At 30.1% G+C, this 24,867-nt stretch overlaps 1 protein-coding gene across 5 annotated transcripts in view; it reads left to right on the top strand.

Annotated features, from left to right (window-relative positions):
* LOC126881615 (band 7 protein AGAP004871-like) overlaps nucleotides 1-24,867 on the top strand; it is an 83,465-nt gene that overhangs the window by 36,475 nt on the left and 22,123 nt on the right. For all 5 annotated transcript variants that reach the window (XM_050645979.1, XM_050645981.1, XM_050645978.1 and 2 more), the window contains exons 2-3: nucleotides 19,994-20,094; nucleotides 22,020-22,175. In XM_050645979.1, coding sequence (XP_050501936.1) covers nucleotides 19,994-20,094; nucleotides 22,020-22,175 — 257 coding nt within the window. The remainder of the gene's footprint in view (nucleotides 1-19,993; nucleotides 20,095-22,019; nucleotides 22,176-24,867) is intronic.

The raw sequence follows: 24,867 nt of genomic DNA, 5'->3' as shown, positions 1-24,867 counted from the left end.
TTAATGTTTACTAGCAGCACTAAAACGTTCTAAAATTTTTGACCACATAATGGTTAAAAGAGCTATTTAATTCTTTTTCATTTTCGTATATAATATTTGTACTGCTATAACAGCATCAAATCTAGCTGACCATCTAGTATACGTCTACTGTATATCCCATCTATGGTATACCATCTAGTATTCCATCTAGTAAGTCTTTTAAGCGACATTTCGCAACAACTTGTCATTAGTAGTCCAGTTACTCACGGTTTTTGCTCCGAATACACATAACTAACATACACGTAACTAACATACCAAAGAAAATAGTGATATTGTGCTGATGTGTGATTTTGCCCTAAGGATGAGTGCCACCCATTCGTGGTAAAAAACACGTCCAATATAAGTGCAGAAATGGATATACTGATTAATTTTAAGTAACTTTTGTTCTATACGGTTTTTTCAAGTCAATATTTTTCGACTTATTTGTGAGTGAATATGTTCATTTTTCAACAAAAAAAAAATACATTTTTAGTCGGTTTTTAGCGAATAACTTGAAAATGAAGTATTCTATTGAAAAAATATTCTTACAAAAAATGTAGCGTATACAAAAGTAAAAAAATAGTGTATGTAGTATGTATTAAGTATGTAGATCCAGTATAAGAAAATCTGGAGCTAATGGAAAGTAGATTCTAATTCGACAAATTTCAAATCGAATATATCAACATAAATAACCAAAAAATGAAGCACTTCTCGGTGAAAACTCATCAGAATTTAAAGAGTTAAAAAAGCTTAAATTTTTTAAGTTAATAGTTTTAAAAAAATCTTGGGATCAAAAACATTGGGATATAAAAAAACAATTTTTTTAATTTCGAAAAAATTGTCTTTTTTTCAAAATAGCTTAAAAATTATTAGTGATACCAAAACTACTCAAAAATCAAGAGTCAAAAAATATAGGTTTTGCTTTTCTAAATATGTTACAATTTTGTTTTACTGTAAGACAAAAATTGGTTAAGATATGGCTGTTCGAAAATTGGCATAGACTCGTGATTAGTGATTTTTTCAATCCCTTTCTACTACAGCTCTTTCATAAATAAGCACATTATACCGGCAAAACTTACAGAGCATAATATGACATTACATAACATTATATTATAAACAATGCATAAGTAAATTAGCATGTGAAGCGGTAACGATTAATTTCATTTGGGATGCTAATTAGGAGGTGAGTTTCACCAGTTTTTAAATTATACGAATAAGAACATACTTTTTATTAGCTACAATTCTGCTTCAACTGGGTCTACACACAGACACCATTTTTTTCACTTTTTTATAAGCTATATTTTTACGAGCAATATTATTTCAATAAAATACCTACTTTTGAGTTATTTGCGTAAAATCATCTAAAAAAGTGTATTTTTTTTGTTGAAAAATGAACATATTCACTCGCAAATAACTCGAAAAGTATTGACTTAGTGAAAGAACTCTATTAAAGAAAACTTGCTTAGAATTAGTCATTTTATCCACTTCCGGACGTATTTTGACCTTATATTTTTTCATCCCCGAGAAGGGGATAACTTAACCTCAGAGCAAAAGCACACATCGGCACAATATCACTTTTTTTCTTTGACATGTTAGCTATGTGTATTCCAAATTTCATGTCAATCCAAGCTCTTCTTTAAAATCCAAAGGTTCTTTAAAATCCGGAGGTTTTTGTACCAGTTGTAATAGTTCTTGAACCTTACCAAAATAATTAACAGCACTAAGTAAAATTTGCTTGTAAAATTGATTCCCACATTGAGGGAATGCTAAGAACATGGAATATAAAATTCTGTTGAAGATAACTGCTTAATTTTAACTTAAAGTCGGTTGTGTTTTCCTGACATATTTGAAAGAAGACAAAACAAAATACTGAGTTTGATTGGAAATCATAAATTAACCATTCCCGTTTTTCTTTGTCTTCGTTAGCCTTATTTGATTTATTTAACATTTTACATTTTTTTAAATTACTGCTTAAATAGTTCAATATTAATTAATGCATTTGAGTGAAACGCGGGCCCCATCAAGTGCGCGGGCCCTTAGCGGCCGCCTAGTCTGCCCAATAGTTAATCCGGCGCTGCCTTTTGTCTATGTTTTTGTCTTTAGAATTTGGACTAATTTTTCATCTCCTATTTTGTCAAATACTTTCTAAAAATCAACGTAACAAACATGCACATCCATATTCATATCCATGTATCTTTGAGCTAACACAATAAAGGCAAATAATGCCTTTCTGGTTCATGGTCCGTTTCTGAACTCAAACTGACTCAGGGTTGCCAGATGAAATTTCAGAATATCCCTAGACGGGAGCTTCAATTTCCCCTAGAAATCCCTAAATCGTATTAATTTGACCTAAAAAAGAAGAAATTGACAGATGACAGCTGTCAATTTAATTTATAACCTATTAAACACTATGTTCAATCCACTTTAATCATTGATTATGTAATGTTTTAATGTTTACTTAGGAATATTTATGCCAGGGAACAATAAATAATGACAATAACAATAATATTTCAACAAAAAATATTTAATAACAACAAAAATGGCGCCAGCACAGGTTAGTAAATCCCTAGATTTAAAAAAAATCCCTCCAGAGCTCCAAAAGCTTAAAAAAATCCCTAGATTCGGGGAAAATCCCTAGACATGGTAACCCTTGACTATCATCTATTCCTTCTTCCAGTATTTTATCCATACGACCATGATTAATGCAATCTTTAGCGATTGTATTTATAGGGATAGCATTAAAATTTTCATTATGGCATATTAACGGACAATTTTGTTATTTTTAATTAGTCTAAAAGCAAAATCAGTTTTCCTTGCCAGGGCATCGGCCACAAAACATCAACGCTAGAACTTTTTTTTATATATGCATATAGCTGAATGCGCTTTTAGGTAATATTACTAATTAACTATTTACGTTAATCGTCATTCTCTTAGATAAAATTTGTGAATATGATACTAAAAAGACACATGAAGATCTTCTTCACGCAGTGCCTACTCTTTTCAAAAACTATATTCAGGAAGTTTAAACAACTGGAGGCGAATATGTGCAGGGATTAGAATATAATTTGTGAACAATTCCATAACAAATATTTTCCTCGCAGACGATCAAGTGATTATTGCAAACGATGAGGAAGACATGGATTATACGATTCGAAAGTTAAACGAAGAAATCGAAAATTGGATACTTACCATCAACATTAACAAAACGGATTATCTTAGAATAAATGGTGAAGAAACGGACTCCCAACTACAGAGAATTTAAATACCTATTATAAACAATGATAGCGAAGGAATGAACATCGAAATGGGACATTCGCCAGAAAATACAACAGGGTCCAATCGTCGGATATGATGATAGTATTTATTTTGTTATGAAAATAAGTAAAGGGCCTAGCCGGGTAAAATGGTGAAAAGTGCCCCCAACTCGATTAAAATTCCATATAGGCCACTTTTTAGCACATATAGAGGAACTCACTTTCTCAAATTTTTAGCCCCTAGGTGGTCACGTGACCCCCCTAGAGCCTAATTAGGCTTTTTAGGTTTTTATTTTTTATCTCAGCCGCGTCAAGAGCTAGCCAAAAACTTTATTTAAAAAAGTTGTAAGCTTCAAAAAGATCTATATGAAAATTTTTTTTTAAATTTTTGGTGGGAAATTCGAATTTTTAGAACAATTTTAAACTTTTAAATAACTGAAAAAAAACTAAGACACTCGTTTTTACAAAAATCACGTATAATGTGTATTTTTGCACAATCTTTCACCCTGAATTTTTTTAGATTTTTAAAATTGGTGAAACGTACCTTTAAAAATACCGCTATTTTTCGGTTTTTTTTTTCGTTTTTTGATACAACTTTATACATATTTTTTAAAAAAGGTAACACCGTCACCAGAATAGGTAAAAAACTGAAAAATAATTGGGGTTTGCTTAATAAAAATTTTTTGTAACGCCATATTTTTTCAAGATACAGGGCGTTGAAGAAAACAAAAACAAAATTTTACACATGTTTTACGATTTGGCCGAAACTACTGGCAACATTGTAATAAAACTTGGCAGGTTTTAAGAGGTAGTTATTGTGCATGTTTTGACATACAATTAAGGATTTGATATTCATCATTCGCGCGCATAGGGGTAATGGTCTGAACTTTTCAAAGAAAAAAACATAGTATGCCACTGACATATTTCAAATTAACAATCACTTTTGAATTCCTCGTTCAATTTGAGATAAAAAAGCTATCTTCTCTTTTTTTTATACGACGCGTTGTTTTGCTGCAAAATATAAAATATCTTTTATTCGAATTAATTTTTATAATGGATGTATGAGTTTATGTACCTATAGATGTAGAAACTACTAGAAGTTCGAATACTTTGTAAGGGTTAAGATCTTTTATTGTTTGAATAAAAATGGCGCGTCGTATGAAAAAATAAGAAGATAGATTTTTTGTCACAAATTGAACGGGGAATTCAAAAACCATTGTTAATTTGAAATATGTCAGTGGCGTACTATATTTATTCTATAAAAAGTTCAGACCATTACCCCTATGCGCGCCAATGATGAATATCAAATCCTTAATTGTATGTCAGAACATGCACAATAACTACCTCTTAAAACCCGCCAAGTTTTATTACAATATTGCCAGTAGTTTCGGCAAAATCGTAAAAAATTTGTAAAATTTGGTTTTCTTCAACGCCCTGTATCTTGAAAGTGGATGGCGTTACAAAAAATTTTTATTATGCAAACCCCAATTATTTTTCAGTTTTCTACCTATTTTAGTGACGGTGTTACCTTTTTTGAAAAATATGTATAAAATTGTATCAAAAAACGAAAAAAAAAAACCGAAAAAATGCGGTTTTTTATTTTTAAAGGTACGTTTCACCGATTTTAAAAATCTGAAAAAGTTCAGAGTGAAAGATTGTGCAAAAATACACATTATAATTGGTTATTTAAATGCTTAAAATTGTTCTAAAAATTCGAATTTCCCGCCAAAAATTAAAAAAAAAATTTTTCATATAGATATTTTTGAAACTTACAACTTTTTTAAATAAAGTTTTTGTCTATCTCTTGATACGGCTGAGATAAAAAATAAAAACATGAAAAGCCTAATTAGGCTCTAGGGGGGTCAAGTGACCACCTAGGGGGCTAAAAATTTCAGAAAGTGAGTTCCTCTATATGTGCTAAAAAGTGGCCTATATGGAATTTAAATCGAGTTGGGGGCACTTTTCACCATCTTATCCGGCTAGGCCATTTGTTTGAAAATTTTCGGTTGGAAAATTAAACTATAGTTGGTAATTGGTAAAAAATAGTAAAACATATTTCAGTAATTAACTATTAGGAAAACATGACTAAAAATATTCTTGATAATAACAATAAAACTTATTAAAATGGATTCTCTGACCTTTTGTTATTCACTGAAAATTAATTAACTAATTACTTAATGTATTTTACTTTTTAAAATCGATAACTTAGAAACACACTATGTACATCAGTTCACCTTACTGTCTCAATACGAAGTCAATAAATTGTGGTATGTATAATTGAAATAGATTCAAAGACTTACTTTGTTTGACATACTTGGTACTTTTTCTGAAGAATTTTTTCTATTTTATATTCACCACATTTGCGATTACCAAAATAGCTTTGTAGACCAGGGCGCATCTGTAAAAATATTAGTACATTTGGACGTTGAGAGGTGACTCAAATTTTTTTGCAGAAATTGCTTCAAAATAAATCAAATATTAATATTTGAGTTATCCTCCCTCTCAAAAAGGTCCGGAACATTGTTTAAATAATCAAAATGTCAAAAAATTAAGGAAAAATTCGATTCTTTTCTTGGTTTTTTGATTATAACTTTAAAAGTATTCATTTCCGAGAAAAGTTGTACTAACATAAAAGTTGCGTAATTAAATTTCCTATAACACAGAATCGGTTAAAAATTTAAAAAATAGTCACCCTTGTTGCAAAATAGCAATAATTGTGAAAAAAACATACAAAAACAAGTATTTGCATTTTACGTTTTTCAACCATTTATGCTACACTTAGGACCTTCATATTTCACTCTGAAAAACTTTATGATACAATAAAACAATACTGTAAATTTCATTAAGATCGGTTGAATATATTTTGCAAAATAAATTGTGAAATCCAGCTTTCGTAAAAAAAATTCATTTTTTCAAAATGTTACAGGACTGAAAATAAAGCAGATAGCAAGTTGAAAATTTTTTTGCATATAGAAGTGTACTGTACCTTTCATTTGCAATTTTGCAAAATTAAAATCGATTAACACCAAGGCGTCAGGAATTTTTTTAAATAAACATTAATTATTGGTGCTACGCGCAGGACAGCGGATAGTTTGCTCTGATTGGGCATTCCAATGACCTTTGATAATGATTGATACATTTTAATTTTTATTACATTTCGATTTAAATAAATAAATTTGTTTATTGCAAAATAATAACACATACTCTATCCTTTGAAATAACACTTTTATTAGCAAAAACTTTCTTTGTTCATATATTTTAACTTAAATAATAAAAGTTTATTATTTTTAAACATATGCAATTGTTTAAACAATATTTCACAAACAATAATAAAATTAGTTTGATTTTTGTGGAATTAAAATATTAAAATACAACAAAATATAGAGTAAGAAAATAACATATTAGTTAAATATTGGAAGAAATTTTGGTGGAAATCAACTTGTGTGAATCGAACACCACTGTCCTGCGCGTAGCACCAAAAATTATTGTTTATTTAAAAAAATTTCTGACGCCGTGGTAATTAATCGATTTTAGTTTTGAAAATTGCAAATGAGAGGTACAGTACACTTCTATAAGCAAAAAAATTTTCAACTTGCTATCTGCTTTATTTTCATTCCTGTAACATTTTAAAAAAATGAATTTTTTTTGCGAAAGCTGGATTGCAAAATTTATTTTGCAAATTATATTAAACCGATCCTAATGAAATTTACAGTATTGTTTTACTGTATCATAAAGTTTTTCTGGGTGAAATATAAAGGTCCTAAGTGTAGCATAACTGGTTGAAAAACGTAAAATGCGAATACTTGTTTTTGTATGGTTTTTTCCGCAATTATTGCTATTTTGCAACTAGGGTGACTATTTTTTAAATTTTTAACCAATTCTATATTGTAGGAAATTTAATTACGCAACTTTTATGTCAGTACAACTTTTCTCGGAAATGAATACTTTTAAAGTTATAATCAAAAAACGAAGAAAAATATCGAATTTTTCTTTAAATTTTTGACATTTTGATTATTTAAACAATGTTCCGGACCTTTTTGAGAGGGAGGATAACTCAAATATTATTATTTGATTTATTTTCAAGCAATTTCTGCAAAAAAATTTGAGTCACCTCTCAACGTCCATCTCAAAACAGATGCGCCCTGGACTATTGTGAGATTAAGCAATAATATTTCCCAAGTGAGCTGAAGTTGGAAAAGGGGAAAATATAAATATGTAATACAAAGTTAAGTAGAAACAAAGAGAATACGGAGATGAAAACTAGAGTTTAAGTTATTGCGATATAGTTACCGGAAAGTTCATTTGCAATTCACACACGTTTAACACGTAGCTTAACTAATTGCACGATAATATAATAACTGAAATAAACACCGTAATATAATTGATAATCACATTAGTGGTCTATTTAGCAACTACAGGTAATTTAAACATTAAATATAAATTAAATGTTGAAAATAAAGTCTTTATCATTTCAAAATGGCTCAAAACGAACAAAACATGTTTATTTTGTAACGCGTAGCTCAGAAAAGTACATAACGTCATTCTAATTAGCAAAGCTCGTAAGTCCAAAATGACAAATTGTTCGAGACTTAAAAAAGCTGATTTACGGAGTTACAAGGTTTTCTTTTTCGCTTATATTTAATTTCTACATTTAGGTGGAGTTACAGGATTTGTTTAAACGACTTAATTCGGTTAAACGAATTAATTTACAAACAGATGGCGCATATATTTACACACTGAGTAAAAATGGAGTTACGAGGTTTGCTAATTAGGGTGACGATAAATGATTCTTAGATCGAAAATCATTTTATTTAACACATTAGTATTGATCTTATAAAATTCCATGTACCTCACTCATTTGACCAGGTCAATATACGAATTAAACTATTAAATCTGACACTTAAGGCAGTCAATGGGAGCAAGAATAGGATATTACCTCCGAATTCTATCCTACTGCATGGATTTTAATGAAATTTTTGGGCCTAGCCTCTACTTATCTCCTAATTCAAAGTCTACCCTATGCCGATGTGTGCTTTTATCTTGGAGGTGGTTCCCACCCCTTCTGAGAGGTGAAAATTTTTTTGGTTAAAATTATCACGGAATTCGCTAGAGAACCAAATTCTAAGCAAAAACTGTTCCATATTTTTTTTTTGAAAATCAATACTTTTTGAGTTATTCGTGGTTGAAAATTGACCATTTTCATTGAAACATAATATCTTTTCGAACAGTTTTTTGCGAATACCTTAAAAACTATGCATCTAACTAAAAAAACTGTATTCAACATTTTTGTAAGTTATAAAAAAACAAAGAGTTACTTTCCTCCATAACCCATAACCCGTCTAAAGAGATATGGTAGATGAAAATAGTTTGTTTTTTTGGTATATTCTCAAATTGGTGTATTCAACTTGAAATAACAGAGAAACAGTCGATTTTAGGTGTATAATGCTACCAATACCTTTTGTAGTGCTTGAAAAGACCTTTAAAATGAGCGATATTAAAGGTTCATTACATTAAAACTAAGCGAGATATGCTGCAAACAAAATGGATTACTAATGTGTTTTAAGAAAAAATTGAGAAGTAATTTTAACCCCCATCCACCAAAATGTAAATGCATCGTTTTCCTTCTACAATACCTTTTACTATAGTGTTATTTCTATGTTCAGAAAGTTAGACGTGTTTAAAATGAATGGTTTTTGAAAAATAAAAGATCAAATTATAGATAGTATTTTTAAATTTTCTTAAAAATCTTCTTTTTTTTTCCATGTAATTTGAAAATGATAAGAGATACAGTAATGAAAAATAAACAAGCTGAAAATGCGAGCATTATCATAACGAAAACTTTGTTTATTTACGGATTTAAATTCATAATATGGAAAATTTCTATTATGAAAAGTTGTTTAGTATTAAATGCTATGTTTTAATATGCAATTATATCCTAATTTAAATATTGTGAACTATAAAGGTACTCTACTCTCGAACGAAATTCATATTTTTTGACATACCTCGAATAAAATTGATAAAATATGACATATGATGATATAAAAAATATTGTTCCTAACTCTTGCAAAAAGTCTCTTTTCCGCACTCGACTGCTTGCCGAACTCCCGCTTCGCGTCGTTCGGCAGACTGCAGTCGCGTGCGGGAAAATATGACTTTCTGCACTTGTTAGGAAAATAGCTATTATAATATTTCAAACAACTTTTCATAATAGCAATTTTCAATATTGTGAAAAATACAACTACTTTATTCTTGAGTGAAATTCAAACTTCTGAAATTCAAAAAATTGGATATTTGATGATTAAATCTTAGATTTTAGACCATGCAGATCTTTTTATAAAGAATAACTTTTCTTCGTAAAATTAATAATAAAAGAGTTATGAATGAAAATGATATTGGTATCCCTAATTTGAGAAAAAATTTCAAATATATATTTTTTATCTTTAGAAGGATGTACAAGTAATAATTGCATATTAGAACATAGTTTTTAACTCCAAACAACTTTTTATAATAACACTTTTCAATATTGTAAAAAATAAAGATAGTTTAATCTTGATCGAACTTCATATTTTTTGACATACCTCGTATAATTTGATATCTAATAAAAATAAATAAATACAAAGTAAACAGTTTTCCTTGAAAATAGTGAACTTAGACCAGGGCGCATTTGTAAAAATATTAGTACATTTGGACGTTGAGAGGTGACTCAAAATTTTTTGCAGAAATTGCTTGAAAATAGCTCAAATAATAATATTTGAGTTATCCTCCCTTTCAAAAAGGTCCGGAACATTGTTTAAATAATCAAAATGTCAAAAAATGAAGAAAAAATTCGATTTTTTTTCTTCGTTTTTTGATTATAACTTTAAAAGTGTTTATTTCCGAGAAAAGTTGTACCGAGATAAAAGTTGCGTAATTAAATTTCCTATAATAGAGAATTGGTTAAAAATTTAAAAAATAGTCACCCTTGTTGCAAAATAGCAATAATTTCGAAAAAACCATACAAAAAACAAGTATTCGCATTTTACATTTTTCAACCATTTCAGCTACACTTAGGACCTTCAAATTTCACCCAGAAAAACTATATGACACAGTAAAACAATACTGTAAATTTTATTAAGATCGGTTGAATAGATTTTGCAAAATAAATTTTGAAATCCAGCTTTCGCAAAAAATATTCATTTTTTCAAAATGTTACAGGACTGAAAATAAAGCAGATAGCAAGTTGAAATATTTTTTGCTTATTGAAGTGTACTGTACCTTTCATTTACAATTTGCAAAATTAAAATCGATTAACTAACACGGCGTCAGGAAAATTTTTAAATAAACATTAATTATTGGTGCTACGCGCAGGACAGCGGATAGTTTGCTCTGATTGGGCATTCCAATGACCTTTGATAATGATTGATACATTTTAATTTTTATTACATTTCGATATAAATAAATAAATTTGTTTATTGCAAAATAAAAACACATAGTCTATCCTTTGAAATAACAATTTTTTTAGCAAAAATTTTCTTTGTTAATATATTTTAACTTAGAGAATAAAAGTTTATTATTTTTAAACATATGCAATTGTTTAAACAATATTTCAAAAACAATAATAAAATTAGTTTGATTTATGTGGAATTAAAATATTAAAATACAACAAAATATAAAGTAAGAAAATAATATATTAGATAAAGATTGGAAGAAATTTTGGTGGAAATCAACTTCTGTGAATCGAACACCGCTGTCCTGCGCGTAGCACCAAAAATTAATGTTTATTTAAAAAATTTCCTGACGCCGTGGTAATTAATCGATTTTAATTTTGCAAACTGTAAATGAAAGGTATAGTACACTTCTATAAGCAAAAAAAATTCAACTTGCTATATGCTTTATTTTCCGTCCTGCAACATTTTAAAGAAATGAATTTTTTTTGCGAAAGCTGGATTTCAAAATTTATTTTGCAAAATCTATTAAACTGATTTTAGTGAAGTTTACAGTGCTGTTTTACTATATCATAAAGTTTTTCTGGGTAAAATATGAAGGTCCTAAGTGTAGCATAAATGGTTGAAAAACGTAAAATGCGAATACTTGTTTTTGTATGTTCTTTTTTGCAATTATTGCTACTTTGCAACAAGGGTCACTATTTTTTAAATTTTTAACCAATTTTGTTTCGTAGGAAATTTAATTACGCAACTTTTATGTCAGTACAACTTTTCTCAGAAATGAATAGTTTTAAAGTTATAATCAAAAAACCAATAAAAAGATCGAATTTTTCCTTCATATTTTGACATTTTGATTATTTAAACAATGTTCCGGACCTTTTTGAGTGGGAGAATAACTCAAATATTATTATTTGATTTATTTTCAAGCAATTTCTGCAAAAAAATTTGAGTCACCTCTCAACGTCCATCTCAAAACAGATGCGCCCTGGACTAACTGTAATTTAACAATACATTAACATAAATAAATAAAATTTGTTTATCTGATATTCAATTTGTCAATTTTATGTTGACGTTTAGTTGCCTCAAACGAAAACAAAGTATAGTTGACGTTTCTATGTCGGAAGAAAATGACAATTTAAAGGAGGCTTGTGACGTCACAATGACGACTTTGAGGTCAGATATTATTTCGAAGATGGTTAGAGATAGCGAACTGCTGTTTTCAGATTTGGATTCAGAAGACAAAACTACATAGGAATCCATCGCTAGGTGGCCTCTAGATATTTCAGGAGCGGCAACGCAATAACACACACACTTTTGCGAATTTATAAACTAAAAGTTTTCGTTGAAACGAAATTTTTAACTGAAAAAACCCTACATTTTCGAGTTACACGGAGAAAAAGAAGATTTTTAAGAAAATTTAAAAATGCGCTCTATAATTTGATCTTATTTATTTCAAAAACAATTCATTTTAAACCAGTCCAACTTTAACATATAAATAACACTACAATAATATAAAGTACTGTGGAAGGAAAACGATGTATTTTAATTCTGATGGATGAGGGGTTAAATATACTTCTCATTTCTTCTTAAAATACATTAGTCATCAACTTTTTTGCAGAATATCTCGCTTAGTTTGAATCTAATCGACATTTAGTATCTATTACTGATTTTAAAGGTCTTTTCAAGCACTATAAAAGTTGTAAGTATCATTATACACCTATAAATAATCGACCGTTTCTCTGTTATTTCAAGTTGAATACACCGATTTGAGCATGCAGCAAAAAACAAAATCTCCTTACCTACCATATCCCTCTTTCTATTTTAACTAGAACATTTATGAAGGAACGAATCTCTTTGTTTTTTTTTTAGAACTTACAGAAATATTTTATATACTTTTTTTGTTAGATGCATAGTTTTTAAGGTATTCACAAAAATCCGTCCGAAAAGGTGTCGTTTTTCAATGAAAATGGCCAATTTTCTACCACGAATAACTCAAAAAGTATTGAGTTTTCAAAAAATAATTATGGAACAGTTTTTGCTTCAAATTAGGTTCTCTAGCCTCTTCAGTGGCTATTTTAACCAAAACATTTTTCACTCCCGAGAAGGGGTGGGAAACACCCCCAAGATAAAAGCGCACATCTGCATAGGGTAGACTTTGTTTCATGAGCTATTCCCTACTTACTATGCAAATATCAAGTAAATAGATGAAGTAGGATGGAATGCGGAGCCAAATACCCTCATTGACTGCCCTAATTACTAAAAACATTTTTATGTATGTATCTGCAGTGCGTTTTCTTAGCAAAAAAGTGTCAAACTTGTTATCGGATTAGTTAAATAGTTGGAGTATTTATTGATTTCCTTATGACAGTTGTTTTCAGTAGTTTATATTAAATTCAGTATGAAATTAAGTCTAACCCGCTTGTTTGAATGGCCTTCGTGGCAAACAAAAGTATTCCTGTAACCGGGGTATCCTAATAACCGATTATTGGTGGCTAGTAGAAACGTTTCCGCACCTCAATTTTCTATTCTTTAAAGCGGGATATTTCTATAATCGGTAATCTAATAAGTGGGTTTGACAGTAGTAGTTAATGTGTTTAGGGTTATTTTTTTGGCATGGGTATGTGCAAGGTTCATGGAGTTTTGAAACATCTTCTGACTGCTATATACTAGTTTCTTGGTTCTACAATACTAAGCGAGTCTTGGCCTTCTTCTTCTTATGGTTGCATCTTCTAGGTTCTCCTCTATTCAGGTTAGACATCAACCTGAATAGAGGAGAAAACTCTTCTTACAGCAGCTCTAAATAAGATACTCGTAGCCTTCTTCGATAACATCAACGCTCAAAAGCTTCCAATTCCTTAATCTCTAATTGCTTCAATGTCCCTGTCTCAAATTAGTAGAGCAAAGTTGTAAAAACGTATCAGTGTAACTACCTTATCCTTAGATCTATTCTTAGGTCTCTATTACATAAACAATATTTCATTTTCAGAAATATTGCCCTTGCTATTTCTATATAACCTTTAATCTCTTGCGTTTGTTCTTTGTTTTGACTAACGAATGTTCCTAAATATTTGTATTTGTCTACCCTTTCAGTCTTGATCGCATTTGGGCTTTCCTTCAACTCTTACCGATATTACGCAATAATCTATCATTGTTGCGTCCCCATCTTACACAGGTCGCTTGTTATCGTTAATGCACCCTTTCATTTTTTTCTTGTGTGACCAACTGACCTTCACCTGCCATCTAGTGTTGCCCAAAATCGGTCTTGGTCTTGCAGTCTTGGTCTTGTTCTTGCGTTTTCGCAAGATCAAGACCAAAACCAAGACCGCCTAATTTTAGCAAGACCAAGACCAAGACTTACCGTGCAAGACTTGAGCAAGAACAAGACTAAGCTTGCGAGATTCTTGCGTCTTTCAGTTAGAACTGAGGGTAGTTTTAGGGAGTATATTAGTTCGGTTATATTCTTAGATACTGTATGAGAAACAAAAAAATTGTAACAAAAATTTTGAAAATTGGACTTATAGCGAATAAAAATATCCATTTAAAAAACACTTGACACATTTGACATGTACTCAGAGGTACAATGTAAAAATAAAATATTTAGTACATTCCTTCTCAGCAGACGACTTCTCTGAAATTAATTGTCCGGGTTATGAGCATAGTAGCCTTCTAACATTCCTGCTTTGCGAAGCCGATAGTAATATCGAATATCGTATCCAAACCAAACTTTTTAAAAATATGTCACCTAGCTGATAAAAAATATACCTAATAAGTAATTAATTTTTTTATTATCAGTTTTCTAGGAATTTAAACACCACAAATCTTATCGGTATACAGTAAGCCTATTATTGTATTGTTTTTGCTGAATGTGCTATAAGGTCACTCGGCTAAACAAAATTTGCCGAAACAGCGCGGCTAATATTTAGAAGTATGTATAGTCGAGGAAATGAAGCTGAAAAAATGGCAAAACCTCGCAATTTTTTCGTCCAGCATCGATTTGTACAAAAATTTGGGATTAGGCTCATTAGACCCTCTAGTTCATTTTCTATATTGAGCCGTTGTACGCTTTTGGTTTTGTAAGGGTGAAAACTACCCCTAGTTGTAAAAAAATATAAAATAACATTTTAAACTTTAATATTGTCAACATTTGGTTCTTATTAGTTACATAATGAATGTTTTATGCTTTAAGATATACTATCATAATATTTTAAACCTTAAAACCACCCTTGTTGGAGCTATATATAAAAAATTTACTTATCCTAAAAGAATAATTTCGGCTTGCATCGATTTACATAAAAATTTGGGATTAGGATCATCTCACCCTGTACTTCATATTCTATATTCTATATCATGCTTAAGGGCGTTGATTATTTTTAGCGGTGTAAATAACCCCGTATTGTCAAAAATTATATAAAAACATTGTATACTTTTATATGGGTAAAATTTGGTTTTGATTGATTAAATAATGATTGTTTTATACTTTAGGATATAATATAATATTTCAACCCTTAAAAACCACCCTTAATAACATTACAGTGTTTATAAGTAGATATTTTAGTAGGTCTATACAGAAAAAAAAGTAGAATTAAAGAATTACAAAAACATTTATTTACACAAAAATACGAATTTACAAATATGTACAAATACAAATACAAATAGTTTTTCAGTCATCTTCCAGTATACGAACCGGTTCTGTGGTATTATACATACATTGAAAATTATCCATAAGCGGACTATCCGAATTTTTCGAAAAAAAAATTCGTTTTATAAACATAGCTCCTTTATTTTTGGCGTTGAAAAGATTTTTTAAACATGAATTTGTAGAATTTTTGAAGAGCTATAAGACTGTGTAAACTAAATTCCGTAAGATCCCTAAGTTTTTAATTAGGGTGGGTTTAAAGGGTTCGGATAAGGGGGTGTTTGCTCTTAAATAGAGGTTTTAAACAGCTATATCTCGCTAACTGTTCACTGTAATGAAAATCTATGCACAAGGAAATTTTAATTGTTAAAGAAGCTACAATTTGGTAATCTATAAATTTTTTCGTATCTCCAGTATTTTAGGAGATATTTTGAAGTAAAAGGTGAAAAATAAGAAATTCCAAAAAATTTATTTTCTTTAAACTCTAATTTTTCTAAAATTAGGCCTTTTAAATAGGTCAAACTTCTTGGGTGTATTATTAATACAAATATAAAAGGAATCACAGAAAGGTGAAGACCAATTTTTAATCAGGAGGGTAGTTAGGGGGTTGGTTTCACTGATTTTTTTATAAAGAAAAGCAGGTACCGACCTTTTTTTGATCATAAGTCGCTTACTTTTCAGACTAGAAACTTTTTATTATTTTTTTTGAAGGGCCTAACTGTATGCTTGAAAAAAGATTATTTAAGTTTTCCTCGAAAAATGCAAAGTTTTTCCGTTATTTTACGTTGAATATTTCAAATTATGCATTTGACGAAAAAAGCTAACTTTTAACATGCCGTATCTCGGTTTGTATTGATCTTGGCGATATTACAGAAAAATAATTTGGTTTGTGTTACTAAAAGATACAATTTTGGTATCTACAGTTTTTTTGATTAAATGCATATTTTTCGAGGTATTCTCAAAAAACCCTCTAAAAAAGTCGATTTTTTCATCGAAAAACTGTTACTTTCAAGAGCGAATAACTCGAAAAATATTAGTTTTACGAAGAAAATGTAAAAAACATTTTTTTCTTATAATCACTTTTTAAATCGATTTATATAGTTACAATGTAATAAAAAATTCCCGCCCCCTAGATGGGGTGGCAACCACCCCCAAGGTTTTAGCGTACAGCGGCGTGATATAGAAAATGATCCTTGGACTATTCCCTACCTTCTGTGAACATTTCAAGTAAATCCATGCTGGACGAAAAAATTGCGAGTCAAAATGCTTCATTTCCTCGACTAGTACATACTATTACGAGACAAAAGAACAGATAAAGCCGGATACCATGTAAACAAAATACCTAAATATTATTTAATAACCATATACACTTCTCCAAAAAATTACGCACCACCTTAAAAACGGGTCATTGTTAATGTCTCGAATTTCCTAAACCTGTTGTCCGATTTAAGTGATTTTTTTAATATGTTGTCTTATTTTTATAAATATCGCTGGCTGTAATATCGTTGCTAGACAGATCAATTATTGTCATTGTCTATTTGCCTTGATGTATCGTACTATGTTTTCGTCTCCATTTTTTTTCACTTCAGATTTCACTTTTTTCAGATTTCACTTTTTTTCGACGTTTTGAGTCCCCCTGAGTCTAAAAAGCAAATAAAAAAACATGTCGGAAATATGTACGTACGTATGTACGTACGTACGTATGTACGTAGGTATGTCGCCACCACCCAGCAAAAACTACCAGACCAATTTCGATGAAATTCGGTGTGAGTAAGTTTAAGAGAATTTTATCGAGAAACTAAGCTTTAATAAAAAACTTCTTAAAGGGGGGCCGAAATAGGGGGGTTATTTACGGCCCATTTTTGCAAATTTTGAGCGAAACGAATGAAATTTAACTCAAAGTTAGCTCATCGATAGGTAAATAGAAATACGGAATTTGACATTTCCAAATTCAAAATGGCGGCCAACATGGCCGACCGCCCACCCTACACATTTCCCTACCTATCTAAAAACTTGTTTAAGATAAGTTTAATTTGAAAAAATCGATATATAGCCTAAAGATGGGGCTATAAGAAGAATATTATCGTTTTTCAGAGAAGTTATGGGTTGCCTATATTTAAGGGGTCAAAATTTGACATAACTTTCAACTAAATTTTCTCAAAAGTGGCTCCAAGGAATTTGTATATTTTTTGATATATTTTTGATATCCTATCGGTTAATTGAATGACATTAGTCAGATTTCTTAGATCCTCATAGGAGGGGAGTTATGAATTTTCAATAAAAAAATATTTGAGTGCCCGTAATTTGTAATAGAAACTAAAATTTGAAATTTTTCAGACATATATGGTACTTTATTTTCTATTATCACAATAAATTTTACCCAAAATGTGCCTTTCGGTTGAACCGGAAATGAAAAAAAAAATCTTAATTTTTTCAAATGTTTAACATATTTTGAAAGAATGAAAAATTACCATTCCAATGACATAAAACGTTACTGTAGCTCAAAAACTCGAAAAGTTACAGTAAATATAAATTTGGCTATAATCTTGTGTGTGTCCTCTCTCACGTGATCATAGCAGAGCATTATTATAGGGCAGTCAATGAAGGTACTTGGCTCCAAATTCCATCCTACTACATAGATGTACTTGATATTTTCACAGTAACTAGGGAATAGCTCAAGAATCAAAATCTACCCTATATAGTATGGCGCTTATATCTAGGGGCGGTTCCCACCATTTCAAGGGGGTGGAAAATTTGTTGGTCAAAGTAAGCACGGAAGTGGCTAGAGAACCTTTCTAAGTAAAAACTGGTCTATACTTTTTTTGAGAACTCAAAACTGTTGAGTTATGCCTAGTTGAAAATTGGCCATTTTCATCGAAAAATGACACCTTTTCGGACGGTTTTTTATGAATGCCTTAAAAACTATGCATCGAACTAAAAACACTATAAAAAATATTTTTTAGATTATAAATAACAAAGAGATTCGTTCCTTCGTAAATGTTTTTTCCACCTACCTCTACCGAAAGTATACTGTTCCGGACCTGATTGTAGGGAGCAAAGTTAAAGTTTTCCTCCCTAGGGAGGAAAATATTTTTCTTCCCTAGGGAGGAAAAGTAAAAGTGACGTCATTCATGAAATATAACTTATTGACGCCCTGTACAATATCTATTTTCTATTACTTAAGTATCTATACATTTTAACGTTTATTTATAATACACCCAGTATTTTGCAGAATGGTAAAAAACAGTAAATTGTTATTTTGATTTAACAATGTTTACATTAATAATTTGACTTATATTTGACAGTTGACAGTTATATTGTACCTACTTGTTAGTTTTAGTTTTAATAAATTTTGCTGGTTAGTTACATAAATAAATTAATTAAAAATGAAAATTGACTTGTTATTAATTTGAGGAAGGTGGAAAAACCATATGTATAACATGGGAGTAAAGTGCCTTTTCCTCCCTTGAATGATTACTGGCCTCTGCTACGCGTCGGGCAGTAAACTTTATTCTCGGGACGAAAAGTAGCACTTTCCTCCCTTGTTATACAAATAGCTATATTTATAATACAAAAAGAGATATGGTAGGTGAAAAGAGTTTATTTTTTGGTGCATGCTCAAATTGTTGTAATCAACTTGAAATAACAGAGGAACGGTAGGTTTTAGGTGTATAATGCTACCAACGCCTTTTGTAGTGTTTGAAAAGAACTTTAAAATGAGCACCATTAAGTGCCGGTTACGTTCAAACTAAGCGAGATATGGTCCAAAAAATATATGACTAATGTACTTTAAAGAAAAATGAAAAGTACATACATTTAACCTCTCATTCACCAGAATTTAAATGCATTGTTTTTCTTCTGCAATGCCTTTTAATATAGTGTTATTTCTACTTTCAAAAAGTTGAACGGGTTTAAAATTAATGGTTTTTGTAAAAATAGTGATAAAATTATAGAATGCATTTTTAAATCTTCTTAAAAATCTTCCTTTTTCTCCATGTAATTCGAAAATAAAAATGTTCCAACCCCGAGAAGTGGTGGGAAGCGCCCCCATGATAAAAGCGCCATAGTATATAGGATAGACTTTGAATCAGGAGATTGGGCTACTCCCAAAATTTCATTAAAATTCATGCAGTAGGATAGAATTCGGAGGTAATATCTTGTTCTTAATCTCGCGCATTGACTGGCGTAATAGAAATAGAATGAAATGCAAATATTGTAAACTATTAATTTCTCAGAAAAATTAACTAATTTGAAATGAAAGTATGACTATAATATTTTATTGATTTGTGCAATAATCTATACATCTATAGTGTGTCCCCGAAATATGGCATCGAACATTTTCTCAAATGCAGGAATAATTAATAATGCGTAGAACCATAAAATATTTTCAAGTATACAAGGTGTTTCTAAAATATTAAAATAACGAGTAACTTTGCTATTTTTATAGAATGCAAGTATCTAGTACGATAACGATAATAGATCGGTACGATAAAGTTCTCGGGCGGCCCTTCCGTCCAGCGTTTTTATAACTTGTTTCAAAATAAAAATTACTGAAAACTGGAAAATAAACTTAATTATATTATTACGTTTAAAAAACTATTTACTATTATTATTATTCAAAGCTTATTGGTCTGTTTTATATATCATTACTTTTTTTTCAGAAAAACCTTCTATCATGAGTTGTGTGGAACTTGTGGCCACTGTAGGATCTATTGTTCTACTTATTGTTACACTCCCCTTTTCGTTATTTTGGTGTTTCAAGGTATGTATTTGCATCATATATATTTTTTCTTTTTTCTTTAAAGTTTTATTTTGAAAATGACAATACACATCCATTAATCTCACCCTATGGTCCAGGGCGCATCTGTTTTGAGATGGACGTTGAGAGGTGACTCATATTTTTCTGCAGAAATTGCTTGGAATTAACTCGTATAACAATAATTAAGTTATCCTCCCACTCAAAAAGGTCCGGAACATTGTTTAAATAATTAAAATGTCAAAAAATTAAGGAAAGATTCGATTTTTTTCTTCGTTTTTTTGATTATAACTTTAAAAGTATTCACTTCCGAGAAAAATTGTACTAACATAAAAGTTGCATAATTAAATTTGCTACAATGGAGGATTGGTTACAAATTTTTAAAATTGTCACCCTTGTTCCAAAATAGCAATTAATGCGAAAAAACCATAAAAAAACAAGTGTTTGCATTTTACGTTTTTCGACTATTTAAGCTACACATAGGACCTTCATATTATACCCACAAAAAACTTTATGATATAATAAAACAATACTGTAAATTTTATTAAGATTGGTTTAACAGATTTTGCAAAAAAATAAATTTTGCAATCCAGCTTTGGCAAAAAAAAATCATTTTTTCAAAATGTAGGACTGAAAATAAAACAGTTGGCAAGTTGAAATTTTTTTTACATATAGAAGAATACTGTACCTTTCATTTTCAATTTGCAAAATTAAAATCGGTTAACCACCACGGCGTCAGGAATTTTTTTAAATAAAAATTAATTTTTGGTGCTACGGGCAGGACAGCGGTGTTCGATTCACACAAGTTGATTTCCACCATAATTTCTTCCACTCTTTGTCTAGTATATTATTTTCTTTCTCTATATTTTGTTGTATTTTAATATTGTAATTCCAAAAAAATCAAACTAATTTGATGTTGTTTGTGAAATATTGTTTAAACAATTGCATATGTTTCAAAATAATAAACTTTTATTCTCTAAGTTAAAATATATGAACAAAGATAGTTTTTGCTAAAAAAAGTGTTATTTCAAAGGTCAAAGTATGTGTTTTTATTTTGCAATAAACAAATTTATTTATTTATATTAAAATGTACTAAAAATTTAAATTCACCAATCATTATCAAAGGTCATTGGAATGCCCAATCAGAGCAAACGTATCCGCTATCCTGCGCGTAGCACCAAAAATTAATGTTTATTTAAAAGAATTCCTGACGTCGTGGTAGTTAACCGATTTTAATTTTGAAAATTGCAAATGAAAGGCACAGTATTCTTCTATATGTAAAACAATTCAAGTTGCTGTCAAGTGCTATTTTCAGTCCTGCAACATTTTGAAACATGGAAAATTTTTTCGAAAGCTGGATTGCAATATTTATTTTCTAAAATCTATTAAACCGATCTTAATGAAATTTACAGTATTGTTTTACTACATCATAAATTTTTTCTGAGTGAAATATAAAGGTCCTAAGTGTAGCACAAATGGTTGAAAAACGTAAAATGCGAATACTTGTTTTTTTTTATGGTTTTTTCGCAATTATTGCTATTTTGCAACAAGGGTAAAAAATTTTACAATTTTTAACTAATCCTATATTGTAGAAAATTTAATTACACAACTTTTATGTTAGCGCAACTTCTGTCGAAAATGAATACTTTTAAAGTTATAATGAAAAAACGAAGAAAGAACTCGAATACTTGCTTAATTTTTTGTCATTTTGATTATTATTTAAACAATGTTCCGGATCTTTTTGAGTAGGAGGATAACTCAATTATTATTATATGAGCTTTTTCCAAGCAATTTCTGCAAAAAAATATGAGTCACCTCTCAACATCCAAACGTACTATACTAATATTTTTACAGATACGACTTGGTCTACTAACCAATAAGTAACGTAACGCCTCAATTTAGTCATTCATTATACTAATAATTATTTTTAGGTTGTCCAAGAATATGAACGAGCAGTTATATTTCGCCTGGGTAGAGTACGAAGAGGGGGAGCAAGAGGACCAGGAATTTTCTTTGTGTTGCCATGTATGGATAGCTTTGCTACAGTAGATCTAAGAACTATTTCTTTTGATGTACCACCACAAGAGGTATGTGTGTGTATTAAAATTCATTTAATGAAAGCCGTTTTAGACAAAAGTTATATAAATTTTCATAATTATAATATTATAACCAATAATACTGATATTTTTAATGAAAATATAATTGTCATTCCTTTTATTTTTATTACTACGTAGAGGAGGCTACCCTGATTACAATAATTATCGATCAGTTTCTATCTTGGGACATATCAATATCAGTCGCGTTTACGGATATATCCTGCGTAAACTTCTCAAATTTAGCCTTCTTTGGTCTGCGTCTTGTACTTTTTCCGAGAACTAGCGGATCACCAATTCTTTGCATTGGTTGATTAACGTCTCGGTGTTCAACATACCCGAACTACCTTAACCTAAGCTGTCTCATCTCACATGACGTCGTTTACGTCCATATTCATGGGTTCCAAAGCCATGATGTTCTTCTGCTTGCTGGTACCTTCGATCTTCTACTTTTTATATCCAAAAAAAGGCTACTGCAAATGGTACCTACTTCTTACTTCTAATGATCTGCCCAAAGTATTCTGAGTTTATACGTTGGAGAGATTTATATTTTATATTTTATAAATATGATATATCCATGAGAGTCTAAGTTTACATGAGGTGTACATAGCATCTCAAAATTCTTATTCGGGTATGGATATGGATATTGAGGAAGAGATGAAACACTTTATGCATAATATGACTGCGTTTCTTTAAAACCCTTACCATACACTTTGAGCCTTAGATGTTAACTATTCTTCTTGATACTTCATACTTTAAGATACAGTCTTTTGCTTAATATTTAGTTATTACTTTAGTTTCTTTCTTTCGTATTACAGTATCAATATGTATCTATTTTCCTGGTCGTCAGTCTCTGGTGGATCTACTAAGTGTATACATATTATTGTGTTGAATGCACTGTTGGCGATGTAATGGTTAAAAGCTGCTTCTCTAAATCGAATTTTTGTGAATCATTGCATCATTTTACAAATTTTTCAACGTCTTTTCGAAATCCGTTTCACAAAAAAAATTATTTCCTTACATTTTTGTACATTTATTTATGGCTCAGTAACCCCCTGTTGGTAACATAATCATGGTTTCATTGTAACGCGGTTTCACCGTAAAAATAATGGGAAGAAGCTTTTTATAAAAATCTTATATTATATTAAGTTCCCAATATAGCCCGATCAAAGAACAATCTGACCCCAAAAAAAAAATAAAGGAAGGATGAAAATTTGGGAATAGGTAGTTGAAATTGTCTATTATTATATAAGAAAAAGTTTACAATTCTACATCCCCTCCATTTTAAAAAAATAGAGGGGAATACCCCCCTCTCGAAGGTGAAAAATATACATGCAAAATAAGTCCGGAATTGGATAAAATTACTAATTCTAAGCAACTTTTGTTCTATAGAGTTTTCACTAAGTCAATACTTTTTGAGTTACATATTTGCCAGTGAATGTGTTCATTTTTAACAGAAAAAAAACATGTTTTTGGACGGTTTTTCGGAGGTAACTCAAAAAGTAAGTATTTCAGCGAAAAAATATTGTTAGCAAAAGTATAGCTTATAAAAAACTGAAAAAAATGGTGTATGCTTGAGATCTGTAGACCCAGCAGAAGCATAGTTGTATCTAATGAAAAGTAGGTTCTTCTTCATAAAATTCCAAATCGAATATTTCAATGTAAAAGAACCCAAAAGCGGAGCACTTTTCGGGAAAATTCATTTCAACTTTTTTAAAGTGTTTAAAAAAAGGATTATTTTATTTTTAAAAAACTTGTAACATTAAAAGTAAGTGAGTTACGCTCAAAATATTGTTGGTCCCTTTTATTTTTTGGTAAAAAAATCGCGAAAATCACCCTCTAATTAGCATCACAAATAAATTTTATCATTACCACTTCACAAGTTACTTTGCTTAGGTATTATTTATATGATCTGTAAGTTTCATCGGTTCAAAGTGCTTATTTTTGAAAAAGCTGTAGTTAAAATGGCTTGAACGAGTAACTAATCACGAGTTTAGGCACATTTTTAACAGCCATAGCATAACCAATTTTGTCTAACAAGAAAACAAAAAAGGAAAAATATTCAGAAAAGCAAAACGTACATTTTATTACTCTTTAAGATTTTTGGTATTACTAATAATTTTTAAGTTAATTCCATGAAAATTAAAAAAAATGTTTTATTTTAAACCCAATTTTTTCAAAACTGAGCACTTTGAGCCAATGAAACTTATAGATAATATAAACAATACATAAGTAAAGTAACTTGTGAAGCGGTTACGATTAATTTTATTAATTTTGATGATTTTTTATGATTTTAATTTTATGAAGCGGTTAATTTTATTTGGGAAGCTAATTAGGGGGTGATTTTCGCGATTTTTGTACCAAAAAATAAAAGGAACCAACAATATTTTGAGCGTAACTCACTTATTTTTAATGTTAGAAATTTTTTAAAAAACAAAAATAAATCTTTTTTTAACAAAAATAAAAATGTATACCATTTTTATTCAGTTGCAATGCGAAGGCAAAACAATCTTACTTTTCAATTAGAATACGGAGTGCAGTCCAGTCCCTTGAATCGCGATTTTCGGCTCTTATTGGAGCCTTCATCGGAAGGAACATAGGCACTGTTCTCCATATTTTAACTAATTCGTATCGAGAGGTTTTCCCACCCATTGCAACTGAAGTGATAATAGTAGGTGACTAGCGC

Source organism: Diabrotica virgifera, chromosome 3 (assembly GCF_917563875.1).
Source record: "Diabrotica virgifera virgifera chromosome 3, PGI_DIABVI_V3a".
In the NCBI taxonomy this organism is placed as follows: Eukaryota; Metazoa; Arthropoda; class Insecta; order Coleoptera; family Chrysomelidae; genus Diabrotica; species Diabrotica virgifera.
Note: the sequence above shows the minus strand (reverse complement) of the source record. Positions and strands in the feature narration are given on the sequence as shown.